Here is a 27296-nt window from a genome sequence, read left to right as displayed (position 1 = left end):
AGGGCCAAGTCCCTTGCTGCGTGCTTGTTTTGCCAATCAATTGGACAGCAATTTAGGAGAGATAAAGAGATGTTGGTCGGTGAAGTTTTGACTCTCATGTTTTCCCCTCAGTAGAACTGAAAACAGTAAACGATATCCTTCGTTATCCGATCGATCCACACGAGGTACCATATCAAGACTAACAATCTAAGGCTCGTATAAGTACCGTCACACGAACAGCCGTTGATAATACATAGATCTCGTATTGACAGTTGAAAGATAGAGTATGGGCCTTGATCATTGGCTTATTGGCCATTATTACGGTAACATGTCTGTAAACATCACTCGGAGAATTGATTACGGCAAAAAACCACGCACCGGCCGTGGGGTACGAGCGTATCAGCGCTGGGGGAGCCAATCAGCTACAACAACCACGTGCGAACCCGCCATTAGGGAGCCGCTGCATGCGATGTGAAACTCTAATTGCTTGTACGAGCCGGTCGGTAATTACGTTACATACTTACCCACGTAATGTTACACGGATTCTTCCGATGTTAGTGCACTTTGACTAAATGGGCAATAAGTCGTTGGACATCACATGATTGCTTAGTGCTCTCATAGTCAGGTTGTCTTCAGCGTATTTGAATAAATTCATCTGGTAGTTCGACGCGGCGCAGTAGAATCGTCCAGAGCGTATTCAATTCCCGCCCATTGGAGTTCTAGAGCACGCCTGTAATAAGCTGCCTAGATTTAGGTTTTAGGCCTGGTTTTTGGCTTCGTTGAAGTGGATTCTTATTGGCGATTTTTTTTTCATGCTAAGTCTGGTTAAGCTTTGGCTCTATTAGAGGGAGCACACATAGCATGCCAACGGGGCTGAATGCAATTTAGTCTAGACACCGAGTCAGAAAGACTGATTAGAGTCCTAGTTGAGACATATCTCATGATGATTCTCCTGTTTGACTGGAGGTTTGATGACCACGCTGACTTGTGGCTGCCTCGATGAGAATATGGCGTGGGTGGGCAGTGGTTGGTAGCCACGTCTCTTACCGCGTTGTTCTGAACATTTCCGTCAATACAGCCTTGGGATTCGAGGTTAATCAATGAGCTTTGTATGATTATAATCCGAGTGAGCCTGAGTCAAATAGCCCCAATGATCCGTGTCCTTTGTAAGTAGAAGATCTAGGAATTGTGAATCTAGTAAGTACAATCGCATATTCCTCGAGGTCAAGAGACGAATGCAATCCGAGCAAACATATATTCTCAATGCACTAAGCTTAATTCAGAAAGCAAGGCATCAAGGCACCAAATATGACATAAGCAAAATGTGGGGCATCATGTCTCCGCCGCTAAAGCTTTCGAGAAATAAAATCTCAGAGTCAGCGGCACAGCTACAAGCAAAATATAGTCTGTGCAACCCACGTACCAATCCGCGATGGGTAAGGGCAAGAAGGTAAAAGCATAATCCCTAGAGCCAGATATATCAATTTTGATATCATGAAAGGTGCCCGGCATCGCTAACTCCGGTCGCAGTTCGCAAGGAAAGGCGCCGCCCCAGCCAATCGAGGACGTTCAAATTGGACTGAGATAGTCAAGAGCAATGAAAAGTATGAAAGCTACTACAACGATCACGGGCTCATTCCCCAAGAAGAGCAAGAGGCTTTCTGGGCTGCCTTGAGAAGAGAGCTCCCTGCTAGCTTTCGCTTCACGGGCTCCCGAGGGTACGTCATACATTATTGTCGCTGGCGCATTTTGTATACAATGAAGCAGCGCTGACAAAGCTCGCTCTGATAATAGACATGCGATAGCTGTCAAGAAAACACTCGTCGAATATCACATCCCGCAAATCACCTCCATCACGTATGAAGGCAACGTTGTCGAGCCCCCCAAGCCCGTCCCGTGGTATCCCGATCAATTGGCATGGTTTATGACGACCCCGAAAAATGTCATTCGACGATTCCCTCCCTTTTCGTCCTTTCAAAAGTTCCTTGTCTCCGAAACAGAGGTCGGCAACATTACGCGCCAGGAAGTCGTGAGCATGATTCCACCTCTATTCCTCGACGTCAGACCCGGTATGACGGTGCTTGACATGTGCGCCGCGCCTGGGAGCAAATCTACCCAGTTGATGGAATTACTACATGCTGGGGAAGAGGAGAGCGTGCGCAAAGCCGCTGCGGAAATCGAGCAGGGCACTTACGACCCATCGCAAAACCCAGAGGGACTGAGAGATGACGGCCGTACTACTGGCCTTCTCATCGCCAACGATAGTGACTACAAACGAGCTCATATGTTGATTCACCAGATGAAGCGACTCAACTCCCCGAACTTGATCGTTACAAACCATGATGCTACTTTCTATCCATCGCTCAAACTTCCCACACCCCCTGGGGACAGACAGCCAAACGTTTATCTCAAATTTGATCGTATTTTGGCGGACGTTCCTTGTTCTGGAGATGGAACAACGAGAAAGAACCCCAACATCTGGTCTGAATGGAGCCCCAGCAGTGCGCTCGGTCTACACGCAACCCAAATGCGCATTCTCGTTCGGGCTCTCCAGATGCTCAAAGTGGGTGGACGAGTTGTCTATTCTACATGCAGTATGAATCCAATTGAGAACGAAGCTGTTATTGCTGCAGCTATTGAGCGTTGTGGTGGTCCGGACCATGTTGAACTTATCGACTGCAGCAAGGAACTGCCAGACTTGAAGAGAGTCGATGGATTGAATACCTGGAAAGTTCCAGATCGCGATAATCGTATCTGGAACAGTTGGGAAGAAGTAGAAGAGCACCGAAAGAGCGAAGGGATTACTGGACTCGGTCGTTTAGCGGCAAGCATGTTCCCACCGACAGAAAACTTGCATCTCGAGCGCTGCATGCGTGTGTATCCTCATTTACAAGACACTGGTGGCTTCTTTATTACAGTTCTAGAGAAGAAGACAGAAATCAGAGCCAAGCCAGAGGATTCGACAAAGGTCATTCCCAAAGCCTCTGTTGCCGCCGTTCTTGAGGAGTTGGACCAAAGGAACCGTAACGGTAATGGTGGATTTATGGACAAGATCGAAGCGCTCGATGATATTGTGCCCCATAGTGAGGGAACAAGTCTAAAAGACGCTACAATAGCTGAATCATCCCACCAACCCCCATACAAAGCAACCTTGGATGAACCAGCTTCGAATAAACGATTGGCTCCTGAAATTGAAACTCAAATGCCGGTCAAACGTACAAAGCTTGAAGACGGCACAGAAGTTTTCATGGGTGATCGACCAGTCCACTATCCTCCTCCATCTGCTGTCGAAGACCTGGAAGATACCACCGATTTCTCACGCGCAGAAGAGCCCAAGCCGAATCCCAACGCTAAGGCGTCGAAGAAAAAGCCGGGACAGCCGTTTGAGGAACCATTCACCTTTATCGATGGCCAACAAGAGGAGGTTGCAAATATCTTCAAATTCTTCAATATTTCCGATCGGTTTCCCCGGGACCGATTCATGGTACGAAATGCGGCGGGCACTCTCAGCAAGACTATTTACTACACCAGCGCACTGGCGCGAGACATCCTAACCGAAAACCAGGGACGAGGAATCAAGTTTGTACATGCAGGAGTAAAGATGTTCGTGAAGCAGGATGCTCAGCGACAGAATCAGTGCCAATGGCGCATCCAGACTGACGGTCTGCAACTAGTAGAGACCTGGGTCGGACCTGAGCGTGTAGTGATATTGACCAAGAAGGAAACACTACGAATTCTATTGAAGGAGTTGTTCCCTCGCTTGGACAAGGATAATTATCTGCGTTTGGGAGAAGTGGGTGAGAGAATCAAAGACATGGATCTTGGGTGTTGCATAATGAGAGTCGAGCCAACTGAAGGTGAAGATGGATTCCGGTAAGATCTGACTATGAAAGTTTCACTATAGGCAACTGCTGACTCCGTTCTAGTGAGCGAATGGTCGTCCCTCTCTGGCGATCATTGTACTCCGTCAACCTCATGCTACCCAAGGAGGACCGCCGCGCCATGCTTCTCCGAATTTTCAATGACACCGAGCCCGTCGTTCACATGCTACCCGCCAAAAATGCAGCTGTAGCTGATGGTGAAGCCGATACAACTGAGATGAGTGATATCGCCGGAGATGCTGTAACAGCCACAACGGACCCAGAGATGGTGTCCGATGTCATTTCCGCTGGCAAGACAGAGGAAGAGATAATCAAAAACGAAAACCTCATCCGTGGCGAGGAACAGGAAGAACTTGTCACGAAAAGGGAGACGTATCAGCTCGATGGCGATGAAGAGGATCGATTTAATACGACGGTTTAGAGTTATTGATGATACCTGTCTAGAAGTGGAATGGGTTATATGATGTATATGTAACAAAAGGTGAATACATGTCGGCGTTATTACTCGCTTATACTGGTTGATTTACAAAAGAATTGAGCATGCATGAAATTAAGCTGCCTGGTATAAAAATAAAATACGGCCTCGTTCATCTGGTGGCTCATCATGTCCAGCCACATCCTATGAACCGGGAACTCGACGCGATCATAAACCTGACTCGTTGCCTATCATCCCCTTTCGTGCGTAAAAGCTCAAATCCAGACTCATGTGCCACCAGCCGACAGTCAATAATAAGTCGTCCGTACAAAGTATACACTTTGAATATAAAAGCGTCATCTCATACGCCTGAGCGCCCTCAACCCTTGCGGATTTCGAGAATGGGGCTGTGAAGTCCATTCCGGAATTAGTATAGTGTGCGAGGTTCTGTTCCATTGGAGCTTCACAAGGTGTTGTCTAAGAGGCTGTCCTGAATATTTGAATGATAAAATTTAAGCTTTCGATGATCGGTGGAGGAGGTCGATGGCTCAGCTCGTTCATTTCGTTCATTCGGTTTCTGTAGGCAGATGGGTTATGGATGCTATTTTTGTGAGGATAGACGTATCGGAAAGTTATAAATAAGAGAAGATTGACCATCTTATGCTTGATCATTTTCATTAACATCCTCGATTCAAAAAATTGACTACAAAGCCATTTTTGACTTGTAGTTTTCAATCTACTGATTCTCGACTTGCTTATACTCGTTGACTGTTGGCCAATCAACGACTACAATTCAAATCTACAAATTCTACATCATAAATCTTCAAGACACAAAAACATACTCTGCACAACATGGGTCTGATCAAATCCGCTCTTCTACTTGGAGGCGGCATCTACGCCGTAAAGAAAATCACCAAGTAAGTTCTCTCAACTGCTACGTTTCGACTCATGAAAAAAGTGCACTACTGACTGACTGTCTTCAGGAGCCAAGAAAAGAAACACGAAATGCAGAAAAATAATAATAACAACAACCAAGACATGTACATGTACGGCGGTGGCCATCTGGGTCAGAATCAACAATACTCTCAACCACAATCACAGTATCAGCAGCAACAACAACGGCCCGGTCAAGGATACAATTATAACGGAACTCGCGATGGCTCGTATCCCGCGCCGGATTACAATAAATCCCGAGGACAATCGCCACACCCCGCATGGGAACATCCTCCGCAGTCGCAATATGGATATGCAGGCAATGGACACGATGACTTTCCGCCGGCGTATATCGCGCAGGATGAGAAGAAGAGGATGAAATAAGTTATTCTTTTTATGATAACTGTGTTCAAGATGGAATTGCATGTGTATGTTGGGTTGAAATAGCGTTCTGCCAGTTGATTTATTTTTGTTTGGCATGGGATTAGGGTTTGATTGGTCATGTTTTGTGTTATGTATGGATTATTGCTGCATTGAATTCTGTTTGAACTCTTCCATTCTGGTATTCTCGGGCTGATACAAACATCCATACCTGCGTACAATCTGAATAGAGGCAACATCTCCTGGACTACCAATACAACACTAAAGCCTGGAACCATTCGCAGCTCTCACTAGTGCAGCTGCTTCTTCTCTCAAAACCTTCTTCAAAATCTTCCCCGACGGAGTCTTCGGAATCGCATCCACAATCCTCACCCCTCCCGTCAGCCACTTGTACTTGATCAATCTCTCAGCCAAAAATGCCTTGAGCTCCTCTGGATCTGGCAGATTTGCTTTATCTCTAGCAACGACATACGCCATCGGATGCTCATCAACAATACCCGGGAAGCGTACTCCAATAACCGCCGCATCGACGACCTGGGGGTGTGAGAGGAGCACAGCCTCTAGTTCTGGAGGCGCTACCTGGAAACCGCGTACTTTAATCAATTCCTTCTTCCTGTCAACGACGTAGAATTTATATTCCTCCGAAAAGTATGCTACGTCGCCCGACTTGAACCATCCCTCCTCGTCAAAGGATTCTTTGTTGGCTTGTTCGTTTTCGAAATAACCGTTGAAAATGGTTGGGCCTCGAAGCCATATTTCCCCGCGTATATTGGGTTTGGTTACTTGGGTACCATCGTCATCCACGAGTCTAGACGACTATTAGCCATCCACCGCAGCCAAATTTCAAAGATTATAGGAGAACATACTTCACTTCAAGACCCGGAATAGGTCTCCCCACCGACCCAGTATCATCGTCCTCCCCATACGGTGTAATCATAGCAAGACAAGTCGTTTCCGTCATTCCAAAAATCTGCGTAAAAGCTACGCCCGGCAGCTTCTTGCGAAGTTCATTTTGTGTGATAACGTCAAGCGGCGCGGCACCTGAAAGCCCAAATTTGACGCTTTTCATGTATTGAGGATCGTCAAGGAGGGGACTCTTGATGAGTGCAACGACGATTGGGGGTACGACCATTAAATCTGTAATTTGGTATTTTTGGACGTATTGAAAGTACTTGGTTACGTCGAATCGTCGCATGATGTAAGTGGGAACGCCTGCTCGTAGGGCGCTGTTGAAGTCAATACTCTGAAATTGTGAAATTCACAAGCAGTCTATTGCAGGGGCGTGTCAACTGCATACCTGGTATTCGTCACTGGTCCGCAACCGATATGAAACAATGGAAGAGGAATAAGTCGTGAAATCTATTCGTCGTCAGGCCATACGCACTTCCTGCGAATCATACAACTGTTCATCTTACCTGATACGGGCGCGGATTCGTATCATACACAAGCGTATGTTGCGCAACAAGATTGTAATGACTCAATATGGCCCCCTTGGGAAGCCCCGTCGTCCCACTACTAAACTGTATCGCAGCCGGGGTTCTCTTGGACGTCTCCAAATCATCGAACCTATGCCAATCTCCACTCGACTCCTCTGCCTCGAAAAGCGTCTTCCACGACCGCACATCTTTGGGAGCCACAAAATCTTCTTCCCATGTGTCGAATACCCATGTTCTATCCCTGGGAAGGCCCGTCGCGTCTGCCGCGGCTAGCGATTCGCTCAGTGGCTCGGGTCCCGAAATGAGAAATCTCGCTTTGGAGATTTTAATGTGATGCGTGAGTTCTCTGTGCTTGTAGCCGGGATTCGTGCCTGCAAATACACCTCCTGCTGCAATGACGCCGAGTAAGAGGACTGGGTAGTAGATCTGATGTAGTATATGGATTTAGCTTTGTGTTGTCAAGCCATGGTTGATCTAGGGTTTTCGTACGTCGTTCCCTGAGTTGACAAGTACGCAGTCGCCGACTTTCAACCCGGCTCTTTTAAACCCCGTTGCAAGCTTTCCGACAAGCTCTCTGGCTTGATTAAATGAGACTGATCGCGACGGATTGGCAGGGTCTATTAGGATCTGAGCATCGTCATCATTAGCGACGAGTTGGCAGAAGCCTGACGGCAATTCATTTACGAAATCTGAAACCGATACGTACGGGCTTTTCTCGATCATATTGCGGGCCATTGAACACCCACGACGCAAGGTCCTCGGTCGGTATTCTTGGAAGCTCTGAAGTAGAAGTCTTTTGTTCCATAGTTGTGTACTTCGGTGTCACCTACACACGTTGGTTTTCCTTAAGGAAGAATTGGTCACCGATAGCTGTAAACATCTAGCAAAGTAAACTAGCAGAGGTGTACTCTGCTAGTTGCAAGGTTCTCCTCTTTTTAAAGTAAATCTGGAGATTCAACTAAGCCCTAGTTACATGACTCAGCTGAGTCAGCTCTGAACCCATTCAGCTCACGTAATTTATATGCATACGTAATAGTTTACCAACCTGAGAATAAATTTAGCATACATTTCGTTCAATATTTCATCTGCATTGTGATTGAAATGTAAATTAGTTTCAAAGCCAACTGTCATATAAATGTTTGCTCTGCTGTTGGTGGGTGACAAGATTTTCGTCCCCTTTGACAGATAACGGTTTCCGAATTAACTTGAAAGGCATAGATATTAATTGACCCACCAGCTTAGACCCCAAATATACACGACCTATAGTCGTTCAAGTCTTCCTTGAAAGCTCTTCTAGGAAAAAATTTGCGGAAATCAAACACGCAGCTCTCAAGACCCTACTGTATTCACCGCCACCTCAATCACCAAGCTCAGCGATCATCATTACGGAGAATTGTAGTTCTACACGGGTTCCGGAGTCCGTAGGCTACGTTAAATAAAGTAATATATGAGGCGATCTCTATATATATGCATTTGCATTTATACAGTCACTAATGAGGAAGCTAGCCCACTTGTTCTTAAGTCTAGATGTGACATTAGTCTGGGGGACGGGCTGTGCCGTCTCGGAGCTAGGGCCAACTGAGGCACCTGGGGATGGCGGCAACAGCAGCTAATCCCAACTGTTCAATCTTATTGATGTGGGTATTTCGGCCGGACTTGGAATTTGATCTAAGATCTTCATATTGACAGGGTTTTTAATATGATAAGAAGTTTGAAAATGATGACCCGCGGAACCAGGATATCGTTCCAGCCAGTATGGGACGAAAGTTGGCATGCGAATGTCCCAACAAAGTCTTTTTTAGGTATGTGGGAGAGATGAAGTCCCACGGGATCTGATTGATCAGCATTTGGCATGCTGAAGTTGTTGAGAACTGGTTTGTTATTCGTATCCCTAAACAAATACCCGTAGCTACTACTACTATAGTACAGTCGTTGTACGAGGTTTCTAAGAATGACCTGGAGTGTAATTTTACATATCGGTAGGACCTTAAAAAGGAGGTCATTCAAGAACGGCAATCACTCGAAAGTAATACAAAGATGGCTAGGATCATTTTTTTTTGACGATCGAGGATGAGAAATGGTTAATAATATTAAGAAAAGTTGTACCAAATTGGTCCTCTGAACTGATATTGAAGTATGAACTGCAAAATCTTGAAGATGGTGGCAGAGAGGGTACCCAAATGGCATGGAAATAAAAGTAAAAGAGTAAAACAGTAAAACGCAGGAAAAAAGCTATTCTCGACACCCCTTGTAGTGCAGCTTGCAAAGCATATGCACGGCCAACCCTGTCTCATTACCTCTACTCCATATTTAAAGGCCAATTTCTGCAAGCCAATCATGCGCGGCTTTGAAAGTCTGGTTGGCAGTGTAGTGGAGGTTGAGGACGTGGCCAGTATCTGGGATCTCGACGAAAGAGTAGTTGGCCTTCGGGTAAAGAGTTGCAGTTTGGGCAATCATGTTCAGGTCGCCCTCGCCGCAGTTGGTCTCTCCGGTAATCTCAGGAAGAGAAATTCCGCAGAAGACCTGATCCTTGTGGCCAGTAATCACCTGAACAGGTCCGGTGTAGTCGTTGGCAACATTCGTAGAGAAAATGGCACTGATAAACTCGCCTACAGTGACTGTCTGGTAAGTCTCCTTGTCGAGAGCAACCATCTCCTCAGGCCATTCGCTCTGATCATTGGTGAACAACAAAGAAATACGTCCATCTTCGTTGCTCATGGCAAAGTAACCAAGTGCGAGATCGCTGAAACGGTCTGAAACCAACGAAGCTGGGAGGACAAGAGGGGTAACAGCAATACCGGGCAATGTAGGCTTGATGAATTTCGTGTAACCGCTAAGGATTAAAGCATCAATGTCGTCGGGATACGTTGTTGAGTGGCTGTTTCCGAGAACAGAGCCGAAAGAATGGCCGACAAAGGCGATCTTGCTGAATTTACGACCACCAATGCCACCGTTGCGAAGCTGACTGATGATGTTGTGGTGCACCTCAACTTGAGTTGGAACTTGGACTTCGAGGATCGGGTCGGGGTGGGAAGAGTTGGCATAACCTAGACGATCAATGGAAAGTGTTGGGTAGCCCAATTTCGAGGCATAGGCAATCCAAGAATAGGCATCGCCGTCGAATCCCGTGGGGTAACCACCACCGGACCAGTAGTTCTTGTCCACAGTGATCCCATGGACCAAAAGCTGAATTGTATCCTCTCTTCCGGCGACCTGGACTTCGGGCTCACAGAAACGGCCAGAAATGCTGTATGTGCCGCCAACGGACAAGGTATCCTGGACAAGGTCGCCAACACTGTTCAGGACATTTTGTAATTCTTCAAGCACCACGCCGGTGCCGATATTGGTGAGCGCAGATACCAATGCATCAGGTGCCTGATAATTCTCTGCAGAGATAGTAACAGGAATTGTAATTTCCGAACATGTTGGTTGCAAACGTTTGACGGTTGGATGCGCATTAACGAGTGTCGTTGCAATGCTTCCCAATAGGAAAGCCGACTTAGAGAAAGAAGGCATCGTTAAAAGAATGACAAGTGGTCTGTGGCAATAAATTAAAGAGTGAAATAGGCCCGAACGCTGAAGAAACGCCAGACGTACTCCACGGCGCTCAATGTCATCTTATATAGAGTAAGATCATCGTGAAGGGTTTCAATATGTTGCCCCCTAAACCGGTGAGAGCGGGAAAGTACAAGCAAATTTGAGCAGCTAGCCCCTTCCTGTTATTACCTAGCCAGTTTGTTATAGCAGCTAGAGATAGCTTTTAGAAACGCGTGGACATACGAAGAGCGACCGTTAGGCAAGAAGTGGAGTGAGCCATTGACAAGCAGCTTGCCGGCATGCAATTGTATGAATCAGAGCCTTAGTTAAGCAAATACTACTCAAAATTCAAAAGCAAAGCAGTATAGGGAATTATTTGGTATCAATATTACGAGGGTCAAGACGTTCTCTGCTCTATTGTTTTGGCACTTCTCATTTGAATTCCACTGCTCTTAAAAAGTTTCACAGTGTCTGTCAGTGAGTATGTTGTCATTGCCAACCATGCCCAGAACCTAGGTACTTGGAACACCACATAAGCGAACTATAACGGAGGGTTTAACAGTCTGAGTCAACATATTATAAGGATTATTTGGCAGATCAAACGCATATCCCAATTTCAACCTTCAACCCCGTGCTAGCTTTTCAGCTCGCGTAGCCTAAGGATCAGTGTGGACACTGAAGGAAGCAATTGACTCTAACCATGATAGAATAATGTCCTGTGAGTAATTCTCAGCGGATGAGTATTAAGCACAAAGAGAAAGTTTAGTATATTACAGTGCCTCTTATAGTTGGCTGGATGCTAGGCTGGGAGCTCATAAAGAATTTTCGAGTACGTATTATAACCTGATATAGCTAGCGTTGGCTATAACGCTTGTCATTGACGAATACTAGCCTACTTTACCACGAGCAACTTGGAAAACCAGACATGAGGAATGAATAAGAATAAGGATAAGACAGGTCTTGGTAGCCTCTATACGAATAATCGTCTTGATAGGAGCCCATACAGAAACAAAAACCTTTACAAATAGAAATTAAATTATAGGAAAGAATATTACTCGTCAAGTATATTTTCAGTCGGATGTCAAGGTTGTCTCCGCGGGTTATAGGTTTAGTCTCTCATGAAGCCCTAACTAAAGCTAGACTGTCGCACCGGCTACTTAGCAGTTTGCCTAATAGACCTTAGCGCATTTGGGAAGCCTTTGTAATATGGCCCCTGAACGAAGTTTAGTATATAACTTGGCGTCATAGCCTGCTGTTCGTGCCTAGGTAGGCCGCGCCTCTGTGGTCACTAAATTTAGGCTTTGCCGGGGTGTCCATCCCGTCCCCCGGASGAGCCGTGCCGTGGATTTTTAGGGCCAACCGCTAGACCGTTGAACCGTTGTCGGTGGGTCTGGCTCTTGTCTTTGGGTTGAACGATCAACATGTCATTCTATATTCGGAAATACGACTGCAAATCGCAGGTGCCAGCTTTTTCATGGCCGTATATTTCAGCGTAATCTGGATGTCAATGGCGACAAACCAGATTCAAGCTCCCTGGAAAGAATAGGAGAAGCTTCAGGACCCTTATATGCCCATGACCTTGCCAGACATCTGCTATCTGAGGTGCGCAGAACATAAATTGGCTTCAAGCTTTCTTGCAGTCATCAACTATATCAAAATTTGCTTTTTACCTTGATTCCATCACTCTTTTGCCGAGTCCGGTACTCGAAACTCCACAATGATCTTGACATCCCTGCGCCCATATGATCTGTCCGTTGCGAATGCGCGACAGCCAGTTGTAGCATCTACAGTTCTAGCTGTTCTTGCTACTCTGATGACTTTGTTGAGATACGTAAACCGGCTGGTACAGAAAGCCCCATTCGGCTGGGATGATTTCTTGATGTTGGGTGCTTTGGTATTCCTAAAGTCGACGCCTTAAAACTAAGATTCAAGCTAACCAAGAAAATAGCTCTCTTCCTATGCGGAATTGATTCTCTACTGGTGCTGTGTCACGCTGGGCGGAACGGGGCGACACGCAGCCGATGTTGGCTATCCAGACATTCTGTTGACGCTCAAGGTTCGTGGAATCGTGCATAACTCTTATTTGAAAAGGAGAGGAGGAGCTAACCAAAATATTCAACAGCTGCTTGTGCCCTTCGAGCTTCTATACAATCTTTCAATGACCTGCCTGAAGTGTGGCATCATCGCTTTCTATTTCCGGTATGATTGTCACATTTGTTCTTATTGAGGGCATAGAAAATTTGCTGACGTGCACTTATCAATAGTCTCTTCGGCAGGGACGAGATAGTCAAGAGATACGGAAAGGTGATTATATGGGCCACTGTCATTTGGGGTGTCGCGTCAATCATCGTTATCTTCCTCATCTGTCGGCCCTTTTCCTACTCATGGGACACAAGCCAACCTGGATCGTGCGGCAATCGGAACGACATGTATATCATCAATGGAATTGGAAACATGCTCCTTGATATTGCAATTTTGGTTCTTCCGCTTCCCACGATCTGGAAGCTGAAATTGCCTACAGCGCAGAAAATCGGTCTCGCGCTCATTTTTAGCTTGGGAATTTTGTAAGTGAAACTTCGCAGCATTGCGAAAGACATATGTCTAATAACCTCCTTTACAGTGTTGCAATTATATCCATCATTCGCATCAAGGAGCTGCTAGCTGTCGACTTTGAAGATATCACATGGTCTCTTCCTGGCGGCTTGGAGTGGACATGCCTCGAAGAATCCATTGCACTGATTAACGCAAACCTCCCTTTCCTTCGATCTATTTTCAAACACATGACGCCCAAGGCGTTCTCGGCTCAATGGGCTTCAAATCAGCAGTCTCGAAGGACAAACACTCGGAAGACAGATAAAAGTATTGGCGATGATACCGAGGGTACTTTCTCCCTGGTGGATAAGTCCGTTTCCTCTCAGTATATGGAGTTGCCGGATTATGGAACAGGGCATTCCGTGCACTCGCAGTCGGGGCATTCTTAAGCCCTACTGGCGAAGCCGTGGAATGGAAGAGTCCTTGAGTTGTCATGCTTTAGTTGTGTGGTATACATATCTTTGTGTCAAGTAAATAAATGCATCAATTACAGTCCTTAGGGTTTGGTTACACGGATGATTCAATATTGTATATTACATATTTTTAATAACCAACCTCTCGTCTACAAGAGAGAGGAAATTGATACCAACCTAAATTAAAAGCCGGATGACAGGGTAGCTTGACATCAACATCGGAGCGAATGATCAGTTTTACTTAAACCAGCTGGATCAGCTGTTAGCCCACTGTTGGCAGTGGCTAGAGATCGTTTGTTCGAAGTTGCGCCATTACTTTTATTTTCTTCTAAGGGAAATAAATGGCTCGGGATGACTTGATTCCATGTCAGAATAATCCACGTTCAAGCTATAGTCCCTTGGATAGCATCCCTCCAGCGGTACCCGGACTTTCAATATTTGGAAATAAGTTGCAAGAAGGCCCACTAGGATGACTGAAAATTGAAGAATAAATACTCGTTTCAAAATTATGTATAATATGTGTTACATATAACTACTAAGCTTGTTTAGGTTTGGTTATGTAGCTGGGTGTTTTATGTTGGGAACTTCGTATACGGAGTGATTCAAGGTAAGATCTTGTGTGAACATCTTCTTAATTTCAACTTCAAGACCTGGGCCTTTTCGTAGATATATCAGCTTACCTTGAAAGCCTATTCTGTGATTCTCAAATTTCGTCACATTCAATGTCGGTTATCAATCCTCCTGAAGAAAAGTGCGGGTTGATGCCGACTCGCTAAGCTATTAGCGTTTCAAGCAGACTATCTTTACTTGGTTGGAACCAGTTAGCTACGTTAGCCTTTTAACTAAGGCCTTATTTATTACCTACTTGTGGACTCCTGGAGTCGTATCATGTCGATCAAGCTGTCAGGTTACCACCGCAACGTATCAAGAACAGTCGTGTACAAAGAAGCTTACCTACGCTCGGAGAACGCTGAGCCGAAAAACTTGTTGTGATGCTTGCGCCCTAGTTTCTCTTGTCATTTTCTTTTTGAGTCAAGTTCAGAAATCTCCGTGTTCTTGTAGGCCCGCCGTTGAATTTATCCTTGAACTCTCATTTTTCAACCACCAAGCTTCTAGCATGTCTCGATATCCCCCTCTTCCCCCAGCATCGCTTACTGGCGATCGACTAGCACTACACAATCATATAGACTCAGTATGTTTCAAAATATTTGGGGATAGCAAAGCTTTGCCTTTCATTTTGAAGGATAGCAATAAATCTCTTGTCGGCCCCTTCCCATTACTGCTGTAAGTGAATGCAACTTGTCAGTGCTCACTCCCATTCACCTTCACAATTTCCTTGTATGAGTCATTAGAGCAAGCTAATCTGTCGATATTGATTACTAGGCATTCCGCTGAGCCCCTTAATGGCATTGGGATATTCGATTACATCATGAAAATGACCTCGCACCCGCTCCTTACTGCCTCTGAACGCGAACTCGCCATCTTAGCCGTGGGTGCCCACACAGGCAGCGTGTACGAGCTGTATGCGCACTCTATTGTGGCACAGAAGATCGGGTTATCCGAGACACAGGTCAAAGCCGCAGCTGAGGGCAAAGTTCCAGAAGGATTGACTGAGACAGAAAAAGCAGTTTTTGAGCTTTCCAATAGACTGGTGAGCGGGAAAGGCCCGCTGCCGGACGACGTTCATGAGGCGGCAAGCAGATTGATGGGAAGGGATAGGGTCTTGGTGCTGATACAATTGGTTGCTGTATATTCTTATGTTTGTTTAATTTTAAATGCTGGTGCTGTGGGAGTGCCAGAAGTAACGGTCCCGAATAGTCCCAAGGTAGCATGATAATGATAATGGGATACAATCATTTACTTTATATAGTGAACTTGACAGGCTAGCAATTTGATAGTATATTCGCAGATTGTAAAATTTGACTTTAGCAGATACGTCGAATTAGGTGTGCGATCTCTGCAACATCATTACTAGAGCTTGGGATTTCATGTGCACCTTGATGCACGAATTTCGACTTCGTCGTGTTGCAACACTGTTGATCTAAAAGAGCGTTTTGAGTTGGATTTGTTGTGTCGGCAGCACCCCATACGTGCAGAGTAGGAATGGTAATGATTCCATCTGTACACTCTTCCTTTCTTCTGTCATTCACAAACTCGCCTGGCTCCCCGGAGAAAAGTACTGCAAACTTCCATAATGGCACGGATGTGTCTGTCTGATTTTGTAGCATGTATGAGGCTACCAGTGCAGAGCCCTGAGAGAAGGCAACGACACCATCGAATGGCCCTTCTTCAGCTAAATAGTCACGAAGGTTTTGGAGTGCAACTTCAAGTGTCTCAGGTTGAAGGGGATGGAAATAAGCATAAAAATCATCATCAACCGCAGCCAATGAATCAACCCCTTTTGCTCTTGGGGCTACAATCGAGCCTTCTGCAAACTCAAAGTCGTATTTCGAGCCGAGTTCGTAACGTAAGGCTGCTGTCTGCAACTCGAAGATCTGGATATGCCTTTTAATTAAAATACTGGGATTACTGGCTACAGAGCGAAGTAGTAGCGACCCGTATAAGACTTACCCGGTTGTTTGTACCGCCTCCATGGAGACACAGTAATCTCATTGTTGTGGTTGTATCTATCCCTCTTGTTTGTTCTCGCAGAAATTCAACTCTGTGCCTAGATGGAGCAGAATCAGGAGAATATTCGATTGAAGTACAGATTGCTTCTTGCAAGTGTCAACTATGCTATTGTTGCTATCCTATATTGACTAGTAATAATGCCGAAGAAATTTTTAGCTATTTGCACACCGCTCGTGTACTCCTACTCAGGCAGGTTTGCACATACTAGGAGTACATTGTGATAATCTTGTTTCAAAAGCATATTCACATGTCTATTCCTCTGAAAGACATTTTGGTTCGACTTCTATTCCCGCGGTATGACCTGTTAGCCTGAGTACTATAACATGAGAATCTATTTATATAGTGCAAACTCTACTCCTTATGAAAATGGGTACTTTTATTATAGAAGTAAAATTCCCTCTACAGACAAGGGCATTGATCTGCATCAATGACTACGTATGTCGGTTTATCATGATGAGTTGTTTGAGAGTCTCCACCAGAAGGATGCATCAGTAAGTATACTTTTTTAATATTATTGTGACAGCGTATTCCGCACTCCACGTAAGGGTTTTTCGTGAAGATGATTACCGCATTTGGAGGTCCGTCTCAGAGACAACATTGACACACTGACTGGACACCTACTCAAACACTAAAAACATCGCTCCATATTTTTCAAGATTGTAAGAACATATATTTTAAGTTCTGTATGGAAGTCTATTTGGAATCATATTTAGAAGCCTCTAAGCCTCTCAGCTTGATTCCAAACTCATGTCTTTTCCTTCCTCATCCCTAAGTCATCCGTTGACACTCGCCACTGTTTTAAGCGAATCTTAGAATGAAAAAAAACTGCAGTTAAAGTAGTGGTGATAAGGAGTGATCCCCACTTGTGGTAACAAAGGACTTTAGCAACTTGGGTAGGGACACAACTATACAGCTATAACTGACAGGGGGAAAGGGTTCTGTGGGAGATTATGGTTCCCTTTACGGAGAAGTCCGTACAGGATCAGGCCGAACTATGCAGAGGAAGACCCTCATTTAATTTAACGGCAAACCAGTCTCGAAGATTGCCTCTATCATCTGTCGGGTAGACACTCCGCCTCGAGTGGTGAAGATCTACGACCCGGCACAAGCTTTTTGCCGTGCAAAATATTGCCTCTTTCCCTTGAACCTTTCGGGGCATCACTCAGTGCATTTTATTGCTCATCAGATTGTTGTAAACTGGTTTTCTTCATATCTTTGGGGCTGATGATCCTTTCACCGCCAGATCATGAAACACTGGAAGCTGACGAGGCGAAAAGGTCATGGATCATTACGTCGTCATGTGGAAACATTTCGGCGCGGGGTTTGTCTATCCACTCGTTCTGTATCTGCTCTGTACTGAGGTGCGAGATAAATTGCAAACGTATACATCCTTGTTGGACTCGGCTTGATGTCCGTCGCCGGTCTGAAGACAAAGATCGAATCGGAGATGACTAGGTGTTACCTTGTAGTTTACCAGGAATGACGAATACTTATCAAGCTTACATGTTACTTGGATATATAGTTACAAAGTCCGAGATTTTCTAATGAAATTTGGCATGTTGAAGTCTCTATATTAAGAACGAATACTGTTACCATGGCCCCAAGTGCGATCAGAGATGACCAGGCTCAGGATGACCTCAGCCCTCTAGATGCCCTGTTCGTTGACCACGACCTAATAGAACCAATTGCTGTCATTGGATTCTCTCTGAAATTTCCTCAAGATGCAACATCGCCAGAGTCTTTTTGGAAGATGCTCATGGAAGGACGTTCTGCCATGACAAAGGTACCAGAGAATCGTTTCAATGTTGACTCATTCCATGTACGAGGCACAAAAAGGCGGGACGAGGTATGAGATATCAAGTCAATATCAGTTCTGTAGCATGATGTCCAAAACTAATCTGAACCATTAGCTACCTTTAGAAGGCGGTCACTTTATCGAGGAGGATATTGGGTTATTTGACGCACCATTTTTTAACATTAGCCCGGTAGAGGCTTCTGCAATGGACCCAATGCAGCGAATGATGTTAGAAACCGCGTATAGAGCCTTTGAAAATGGTAATCCTCCAAGCTCTAACGGTCAGTTAGATGGGAAATACCTTACTAAGACTTTCATAGCTGGACTTCCTCTTGAAAAGGTCACTGGTAGCAACACCTCAGTATTTTCAGGTTGCTTTACCACGGACTATTTGTTGCAACTGATGAGGGATCCCCAATACTTGCCAACATACGCTGCTACAGGAGTAGCAGGATCCTTACTCGCAAATCGGCTGAGTTGGTTTTTTGACCTCAAGGGATCGAGTGTCAATTTAGATTCAGCATGTTCTAGCAGTGGCATGGCGCTCGACTGGGCCTGCTGCCAGTTGCGTGACAGATCATGTAACATGGTTTGTCACCACATGTATGTCTGTCGAACAGAGAAGTCATGCTAACCTCACATCACAGAGCGTAGTCGGAGGGTGTAATCTGACGTTTGCTCCTGAATATTTTCAGCTACTCACAAACATGAACATGTTATCTCATTCGAGTCGTTCTTACTCATTTGACTCCAGAGCTAACGGATATGCTCGAGGTGAAGGATTCGGCGTGGTGATCTTAAAACGATTGGACGACGCCATTGAAGATGGAGACACCATCCGTGCTGTTATTCGCTCTACAGGCAGCAATCAGGATGGTCGAACTCCTGGAATTACACAACCGAGCAGTGACTCTCAAGAACGTCTGATTCGTGAAACATATCGAAAAGCAGGATTGAGCATGGCATTGACCAGATTTTGCGAGGCCCATGGAACAGGAACAGCTGTAGGGGATCCGATTGAATCCACGGCAATTGGAAGTGCTTTTAGAGAATTCCGTACACCATCGGATCCACTTATCATGTACGTGAAGATTCCACAATATCGCTGCTTATGTTTTAAATAAGCAACGTGGATACTGATCCTAGGACAGCGGTGCTCTGAAGAGTAATATCGGCCACCTTGAGGGTGCTGCCGGTATTGCAGGGCTTATCAAAGCTGTCCTATGCCTTGAGAAAGGCATCATCCCACCCAATGTGGATTTTCGAAATGTGAACCCGAAAATAGACCCAGAACATTATTTCTTGTCAGTAAGTCGCATTCCTGTTAAGTTGTTCGCGTATATATCACTTGCTTACGCCCTTAGTTCCCTACTTGTCCCATTCCATGGCCCACAGATGGTCTACGAAGAGCCTCTATAAATTCATTTGGGTTTGGAGGATCAAATAGCCACATAGTAGTTGATGATGCTTACAACTTCCTGAAAAGTTACCGACTAAGGGGGAATCACTGCACGGTGAAAACACCACCAGTACCCGAGGATCTGATCCCAGCCAGCCTCCCGGAAGCAGAAATCTCACAAGGTCGTCAAGGACTATCACTTAAAGAAACCTTATACAAACCACCGAAACTCCTCGTTTTTTCGGCAGCTAGTGAATATAGCTTAGAAAAACTGACCACTAGCTATGTCGACCACTTCAAAGAAGGTGTTGTGCAAGAGACATACTCTCAAGCTTTCCTAGATGACCTTGCATACACTTTAAGCTCGCGCCGAACTCATCTTTCATGGCGATCTTTCTTCATCACGTCATCTAGTGCAGATCTCCTGGCAATTGAGCAGAAGTCATCAGCCCCGAAACAAAAGAGTGAGACATCACCACGTCTGGGTTTCGTATTTACCGGACAAGGAGCGCAGTGGTACGGAATGGGTAAAGAGCTCATGGTATACCCTGTTTTCCAAAAGAGTATTTACGAGTCAGATACATATCTTCAAAGCATAGGGTGTTCATGGTCTGTCTATGGTAAGCCTCTGCAATTTATTCACGATTCCTTCATATTAATGGTGGCTAGATTACTTTATGCAAAATTCCTCCACAAATCCTGACATCGATACTCCAATTCTGAGTCAAACTCTATGCACGGTACTTCAGATAGCTCTGGTGAATCTCTTGGAATATTTTGGCATCACACCATCTGCAGTGTGTGGACATTCCTCTGGTGAAATTGCTGCAGCGTGGGTACATTGTTGAACTAAGATCTCGGCTCTCACTAATTGTCACATAGTTATGCCGCTGGCGCTCTCTCCAAAGAATCAGCATTGAAGGTCGCTTATTATCGTGGACTATTAGCCACGTCTCTGCCTGAAAGGAGTCCGCACACAGGCGCAATGTTAGCCGTGGCTCTTCCTGCTGAACAAATCGAGCCTTACTTTGCGAGAGTGTGTAAAGAGGGACAATGGGGCCCTGTTGTGGCTTGTTACAACAGCCCGCAAAGCATCACTGTGTCCGGCATCGAAAGCCAGATTGATGAATTAGCATGTCTTCTCACCGAGGCTAACGTCTTTAACAGAAAGCTTCGTGTCAATGTAGCATATCATTCCCCTCAGATGACGGAAATTGCTCGTGAATACTCGGAGCGGTTGGCATCTTTGGACGAGGACGAGCATCCACGGTCCGTGGGTATGGTATCCTCAGTAACTGGAGAAAAATGCACAGCCAGCGACTTATCTAATGGAAGCTACTGGGTTGAGAACATGGTTTCTTCCGTCCAATTCTCCCAAGCGGTTGACAATATGTGCAAAAAGTCACCAAAATCCGTGACAAAAAAGCTAGACCGAAGCCATCTATCTGCGGTAGCTGTTGACTATCTTCTTGAGATAGGACCTCATGGTGCTTTGAAAGGTCCCATACGTGAAATACTGAAATCTCATCGTCGCGGCGCCAATATAACGTATGACTCGCTTCTCAACCGAAATGTTTCCGCTGTGGATACAGTATTACAAACTATTGGTAAATTGCACTGTGCAGGTTATATGGTCAATCTATCGGCAGTAAATGGGCTCAGCTCAGGGACTTCCAAATCTCGGCTTATGGCCCTGGCTGATCTGCCCGAGTATCAATTCAATCACACTCAGAGATACTGGCACGAAAGTCGAATTACAAGTGACCTAAAACACAAAAGTCACAAATATATGGAATTGCTAGGAAGGCAGTCATTGGACTGGAATCCTATCACGCCTCGTTGGCGACATTTCTTGAGGACTGAGGATATGCCGTGGATAGAAGACCACAAGGTATGTATTGTGAACCTTCATTTATAGGAGGAGTCTTGTTAACAGAGCATCAGATCAATGGTGTTGTTCTTTATCCCGGTGCTGGAATGTTAGCCATGGCCATGGAAGCAGCACGGACAATGAATGCTCCTCAAGAGATTCTCGGATATCAACTCAATAGCATCACTTTCTCGGCTGCATTGGACGTTTCGGCGGGAGAACTCGAAACACAAATAGCACTTCATCCGCAAAAGCAAGATTCAGGATCAAAAGATTCCAGCTTTGAGTTTGTGATTTCGTCTTACTCTGCTGGACGGTGGTCTGAGAACTGTAGAGGTATGATCACTGTCCAAGTTAAAGATAACCACAGTCTCACGGGAAGTGGCCCATCTACGGACGTTATGCGGCTGAAAAATGCGAGGTCTATTCTCTCAAAGCCATTTTACGACTTCCTGCTCCATTGTGGTTATGGCTATGGGCCATCCTTCCAAAGAATACAGGACATTCAATACAGTCCCGACAGTAGTGAAGTTCTCGCAAAGGTATCCTTGTACCAGGATAGTGACCAGTCTTATGTTGTGCATCCAACAACACTGGACGCTATCATGCACCTTCAATTTGCTGCTACCAGTAATGGCTGCAAGAAAAGAGTAGGAACACTTATTCCGACCAGAATCGAGTCCTTGTGGGTTGCAGCTGAGGGACTAGGGCATCTTTCAAAAGACCCTGTCAACATTCTTACAAAAGTGATGTCAGAAACGCACCGGTTCTGTAAAGTGTCGATTATTGGACGGAATCGTGGAAATCAACGGGAGATTATAAAGGTCACTGGTCTGGAAACGACTGCAGTTGCGACTGCGACAGAGTCAGGACCAATTCGAAGCCCCGAGGAGCAAGTCATTACCTACATCGATACTAAAATCGATATTGACATGGCTAGCAGCCAGCAATTACTAGAATATTTGATGAGAGAATGCCCCGCGCCACCCGAACCAGCAGCTCATCACTCACAACTACAAACACATGTCTTTCAATATCTCCGCGAAGCCAAGAAACTGCTGCAAAACTTCAGCCCTGAGGATCTGCCTCAGCATATAAAAGCTTATATAGCATGGATGGATTTTCAACTCGAGCAGAGCGCCAAGTACGACAACATATATTTGGAAGCCAGTTACGGAGAGCGACCGGCTGAGGAGCTCTTGTACAAGGAAGTTGGCAAAGAGCTCTTCAATGTCCTCAGTCAAAAGACTATGCCAACACAATTGTTATTCGAGACCGGACTTTTGGATAATTATTACCTCGAGAAAGCTCAAACGGAGATCTACATAATCAGACTATTGAAGTATATCGATCTTCTGGCACACAAGAACCCATCGATGAAGATCATCGAGGTTGGTGGCGGAACGGGTACTTTTACAGGACACATTCTAGAAACTCTGCAGCGCCATTCAGATGGAGAGGAGGGAGTTGTTCGGTGTAGTAGCTACGACTTTACGGATATTGGACCATTGTTTCTCGACCGTGCGAGAGAGAAGTTTGAGCAGTATTCGGATAAGATGAATTACGGTATTCTGAACATTGAGAAGGATCCTTCGGAGCAAGGATTTGAAGCCGGATCGTACGATCTCATCGTTGCGATATCTGTACGTTTTCATATATTCTGGGCTTAGAACATAAGACTGACTTATCGTCATAGGTCATTCACGCCACTCGATCTCTCGAGGAATCTTTGATCAACGTGCGAAAACTACTGAAACCTGGCGGTGTTTTCCTGCTTCAAGAGCCAACAACTCCAACCAAACCGACGACGGGTTTCGTATTTGGAATCCTCCCAGGATGGTGGCTAGGTGAGTATCACTAGTTTCTTACCCATCATATCATGCTAACTCTTCTTTCAGGCACCGAAGAAAATCGTCAACTTTCACCGCTGGTGGACGAGGTAACATGGAATTCTCTAATGCTCAAGACCGGCTTTACCGGTACTGAGCTGATTCTTCGGGACTACGAGAGTGAACTCTGTCATGAAATGAGTTTCATTATCTCCAAAGCGGTCGAGGAGCAGCAGATTGGCTCACTTGAGTCGCCATTGCAAACGGAATACAAACTCATTGTGGAGAAGGACTCTATACTCCAACAGCGTGTAGCAGAAGAGCTTCGACAATATGGACAGTCACATAACTGTGAATGCGAAATCTTGACCCTTGAAGAGGCAGCAGAAGCTCCAGGACTCAAAGAATACGCATCCATCTTTCTCCCGGAACTCGAGCACCCGTTACTTACATCCATGGACGAAAAGACCTACGATACGCTGAAGACTCTCTTTTTGTCCTCAAGTCATATCCTTTGGCTGACCAAAGGGGGAGGTGAATCTCTCAAGGATCCTGGTTACATAGTAATTGATGGATTCGCAAGGTCTTTACGACTTGAGGTGAATAACCTCAAATTAATCACGCTCGCACTTCAGGACGAGGGAGACTTGAGTCCTTCTCAGTTTGAGACCATCTTCAAGGTCATGGACAAAACTATACAAAGTTCAATGGAAGATTACGAGCGGGAATTTGTTGAGAAGAATGGCATGCTTCATACAAATCGGATCATTGAGGCCAATTCTCTGAAGACAGATTTCTTGGATCGCCTCGCACAACACAAAACAGTCGAAACAGTCACGGAAGTGACACCAGTCTTATTAGATATCGAAGTTCCAGGACAGCTTGACACTCTCCACTTCAAAAGGGACAGGGATGCCATCTTCCTACCAGACACCGACGAAGTTGAAATCGAAGTCAAAGCTATTGAGCTAGGATTTGCTGACTACTCTGTGGTGACCGGTCGCTCCAAAGAGACCAAGATTGGGACTGGGTGTTGTGGAGTCGTGTTGAAGGATTTTCCCGAGGCAGGGTTCCAAGCAGGAGACAGGCTTTGGATGTATGGTAGTGGGATGTGCAAGACTGTCGTTCGTTCACCCGCTGCACTGGTTACAAAGTTACCCGCAGACATGCCCTTCGAGAAAGTATGCTCATTACCACCTGGCTCACTTACGGTTGCATACGCCTTACATCAGGCTATACGCATCCAAAAAGGCGACACGGTGCTAGTCCGCTGCTCCAGGTTGTTTCTTGAAGCCGCTATACAGATGGCTCTAGCAGCGGAAGTTGATCTCTATATCGTTTCTGACGACGAAACAAAGAAAGAGATCTTGATACGCACAAATCTGCCTGAAAACCACATCATCTGCCGATCGCGTTTCAGCGAGTCCTTGGATAAACTTCTAGGAGGACGAGGTGTCGATGTAGTTCTAAACTCAGTTGCTGAAGATATTAGTCAATGTTTTGAGTGTCTTTCGACCTTTGGCACTCTTGTAGACATTGCTGACCACAGAGATTCTGCCATCAAGCTTCCAAGCCACCGGGCAAACTCGAACATCACGACTATCACAATCAACAGCGCACTCATAGCTCAAGAGCGGCCACAGATGTTGAGCCCGGCCATGGAGAAGGTAATTTCATTGGTTGAAGCGGGGGCATTGAAGCCATTCGTGGAGGCGAAGATTTATCCCTTGTCAAAGGTAAAGGAGGCATTCGAGGAGATAGGGGCCCAAACAGAAGGCGGAAAAGTGGTATTGACTGTTGAGAAGCAAGATGAAATCACAGTAAGTTTCTTACATGATAATATACGTTATTCCAGAAGCTAATCATTGAGTATCTAGTGCCTTGAGGCACGCAAACAAACATATCAGTTTCCCCCAGACGCAACCTATGTTATCTCTGGTCTAGGAGGTCTCGGAAGAAGCGTCGCTCGATGGATGGGGGAAAAGGGGGCCAAGCATCTTCTCTTACTCTCCCGTTCCGGTGGGAAAACAGCAGAGGCTATCGAATGCATCTCATTTCTGCGTAAAATGGGAGTCACCGTTGAGACCCCTGTTTGCGATGTCTCCATCCGGGAAGATGTGGAACAGACAATTGCTGAATATAAACCGACCATGCCACCGATCAAAGGGTGCATTCATCTGTCCAAATCAGGCAATGTAAAAATCCCACATTCACGGTTCATAACGGTACTAACAAAGTACACAGGATGCCCTTTTCGAGAATATGCCATATTCAATGTGGCGAGAGAACATGGGCGCCAAAGCAGACGGAGCGTGGAATCTTCACGAAGTCTTACCTAAAGGACTCGACTTTTTCGTCATGTTTGCCTCTATCGGTGGTGTCATCGGCTCTGTCACTCTCGTTGCCTACGGAGCATCAAACCACTACCTAGACGGTCTCGCACAGTACCGAATTGCGCAGGGCGAGAAAGCTATATCGCTGGATTATGGCGTTGCCGAGGATGATGGCAGGCTTGCAGAGGACCAAGCTCTGTTCCATCGATTCATGTTGGAGGGTAAATACATCCCGATGCCTGAATATGAATTCTTGGCCCTGTTAGACTATGCCTGTGATCCAACCACAGAACTATCCCATACAAGAGAGAGCCAGCCAATCAGTGGTATCGAGACACCGGGGAAAATTATGGCAAAGGGTTTCGAGTTACCGAATGCAATGCGCCAGCCGCTTTGGCGTCATATGTACCATGTGAAAGTGGCTGAGAAGACTGACAATCCTGCCACGACGGATCGGAGAGAAAATATCTCCATGCAACTCGATGATGCGTCCTCAATAGAAGCAGCGGCCGATGTAATCACTGTAGCTTTGGTTAAGCGACTGTCAAGGACGATATCGGTCGCAGAAGAGAAGTTGGATATCAATCGGCCAATGCATACATACGGAGTGGACTCTTTGACGGCTGTCGATCTGCGAAACTGGTTTGCGAGTACCATGGGTATTGACGTTGCTGTTTTTGAAATTCTGGGAGATATTTCTTTCGTGGACATTGGCCTTCTGGTGGCACGGAAGTACAAGGAGAGAAGTCAAGATAACTAGTTCTATATACCTAGGTACATCTGGTTTAGTTTCTTAAGTTTTTAGGTTACACAGATGCCGAAAGAAGGGCTTGAAGATAAATAGCCGGGATTGTCCCAACAGTTGCAAGCAATTTGAGCCATTAATAAAGGGTCATCTCCCCAATATGAAATCTACATTATACCGTTTTCATCCTATATTAATTAAAAAAACACTATACTCTATATATCGTATGGAAATACGCGGAGTTAACGGATTCACATCTACGTGGCTGCATTGGCGATTTCTTACAAAGGATTTAACCACTTACCTCCAGTTGTTCATCCGAACTGATCAGATCTCAAACAAGCTAGAAACGAAAAAGCAATGAAATCATTCACCAGAATCCACACCGTATCGAGAAGATCTGTGCTACATGAAAACAGCTGGGGTGCGGCTGACATCCGCCTTATCCCACGCTTCGAGCGAGGGTCCCGAAGCGGTCTGGAGAAAAGTGACCAACATTCAAACGTTCCTGCAAGACCGATTAGTGGCCGGGCTATAGTGGCCGACAGGGATCAGATTAGATGGTTGCCTGTAAGACATGGCGGTACGACGTACGTAGCATGGCGTATCTGGGTACGGGTGTAGTCAATCCGAGGGAGTTGGTTAGTTACTTAATCCGCCTGGGCATGCATGTCTCTAGTGGGGAGACTCCAGGTCGGGCCAGATACATTCTTTAGTCTGGTGAATATGAAGAAACGGCCTACATGGATTAATAGCAGGATGGCGTACAAGGGTCAAGTAATGCATAACTACCGTCACCACGGTAGGCCCCGTCTAGCCGAGAGTACGCCGGATGGTGTATGGAGTTATTGTGAACGCAAGCAATAATGCCCATTTTTATACCATAATCTTCACAAGTTTGGGTGCGGTCTAATTATCCAATCAGCTTGTCTGGCGTGATATTCGGCGTTCTAAGCTGTGATTATCGTTTATATTAAGCTGAGGTCGCCCGAGACAACCCAAGTATACTTTACTACTTTACCATCGGATAAAACTTTCTAGTTGTCGCTTGGTCTGTTTTAGTTTCTCGAGCTTAGAGGTTTTGTAGAATCACCAAGAAAATTACTCATCAATGAACTACCGCACTA

General features: G+C 45.6%; 6 protein-coding genes across 6 annotated transcripts; 4 read left to right on the top strand and 2 right to left on the bottom strand.

Annotated features, from left to right (window-relative positions):
* Positions 1–1411: 1411 nt before the first annotated feature.
* Positions 1412–4281, top strand: BHQ10_003847 (uncharacterized protein; the record flags this gene model as incomplete). Its single annotated transcript, XM_040876148.1, has 4 exons — positions 1412–1429; positions 1510–1697; positions 1774–3852; positions 3906–4281. The coding sequence occupies 4 exons, from the start codon at positions 1412–1414 to the stop codon at positions 4279–4281; spliced, it is 2661 nt and encodes an 886-aa protein (XP_040732351.1).
* An 846-nt stretch (positions 4282–5127) lies between these two features.
* BHQ10_003846 (uncharacterized protein) lies at positions 5128–5592 on the top strand (the record flags this gene model as incomplete). The annotated part of the gene is made up of 2 exons (XM_040876147.1): positions 5128–5192; positions 5259–5592. The coding sequence occupies 2 exons, from the start codon at positions 5128–5130 to the stop codon at positions 5590–5592; spliced, it is 399 nt and encodes a 132-aa protein (XP_040732350.1).
* A 258-nt stretch (positions 5593–5850) lies between these two features.
* Positions 5851–7830, bottom strand: BHQ10_003845 (uncharacterized protein; the record flags this gene model as incomplete). Its single annotated transcript, XM_040876146.1, has 6 exons — positions 5851–6397; positions 6456–6830; positions 6887–6948; positions 7005–7451; positions 7515–7652; positions 7732–7830. The coding sequence occupies 6 exons, from the start codon at positions 7828–7830 to the stop codon at positions 5851–5853; spliced, it is 1668 nt and encodes a 555-aa protein (XP_040732349.1).
* Positions 7831–9335: 1505 nt separating this feature from the next.
* Positions 9336–10541, bottom strand: BHQ10_003844 (uncharacterized protein; the record flags this gene model as incomplete). The annotated part of the gene is made up of 1 exon (XM_040876145.1): positions 9336–10541. One exon carries the CDS (start codon positions 10539–10541, stop codon positions 9336–9338), a length of 1206 nt encoding a protein of 401 aa, XP_040732348.1.
* A 1738-nt stretch (positions 10542–12279) lies between these two features.
* On the top strand, positions 12280–13543 carry BHQ10_003843 (uncharacterized protein; the record flags this gene model as incomplete). The annotated part of the gene is made up of 5 exons (XM_040876144.1): positions 12280–12456; positions 12511–12618; positions 12685–12761; positions 12827–13126; positions 13183–13543. The coding sequence occupies 5 exons, from the start codon at positions 12280–12282 to the stop codon at positions 13541–13543; spliced, it is 1023 nt and encodes a 340-aa protein (XP_040732347.1).
* Positions 13544–17792: 4249 nt separating this feature from the next.
* On the top strand, positions 17793–26184 carry BHQ10_003842 (uncharacterized protein; the record flags this gene model as incomplete). The annotated part of the gene is made up of 12 exons (XM_040876143.1): positions 17793–18044; positions 18109–18253; positions 18314–18582; positions 18641–19074; positions 19145–19301; positions 20142–20224; positions 20275–21283; positions 21337–22905; positions 22959–23109; positions 23161–24911; positions 24969–25286; positions 25336–26184. The coding sequence occupies 12 exons, from the start codon at positions 17793–17795 to the stop codon at positions 26182–26184; spliced, it is 6987 nt and encodes a 2328-aa protein (XP_040732346.1).
* Between the last annotated feature and the right edge of the window lie 1112 nt (positions 26185–27296).

The sequence above is a fragment of the Talaromyces amestolkiae genome, assembly GCF_001896365.1.
Source record: "Talaromyces amestolkiae strain CIB chromosome Unknown scaffold6.1, whole genome shotgun sequence".
NCBI classification, from domain to species: Eukaryota; Fungi; Ascomycota; class Eurotiomycetes; order Eurotiales; family Trichocomaceae; genus Talaromyces; species Talaromyces amestolkiae.
Note: the sequence above shows the minus strand (reverse complement) of the source record. Positions and strands in the feature narration are given on the sequence as shown.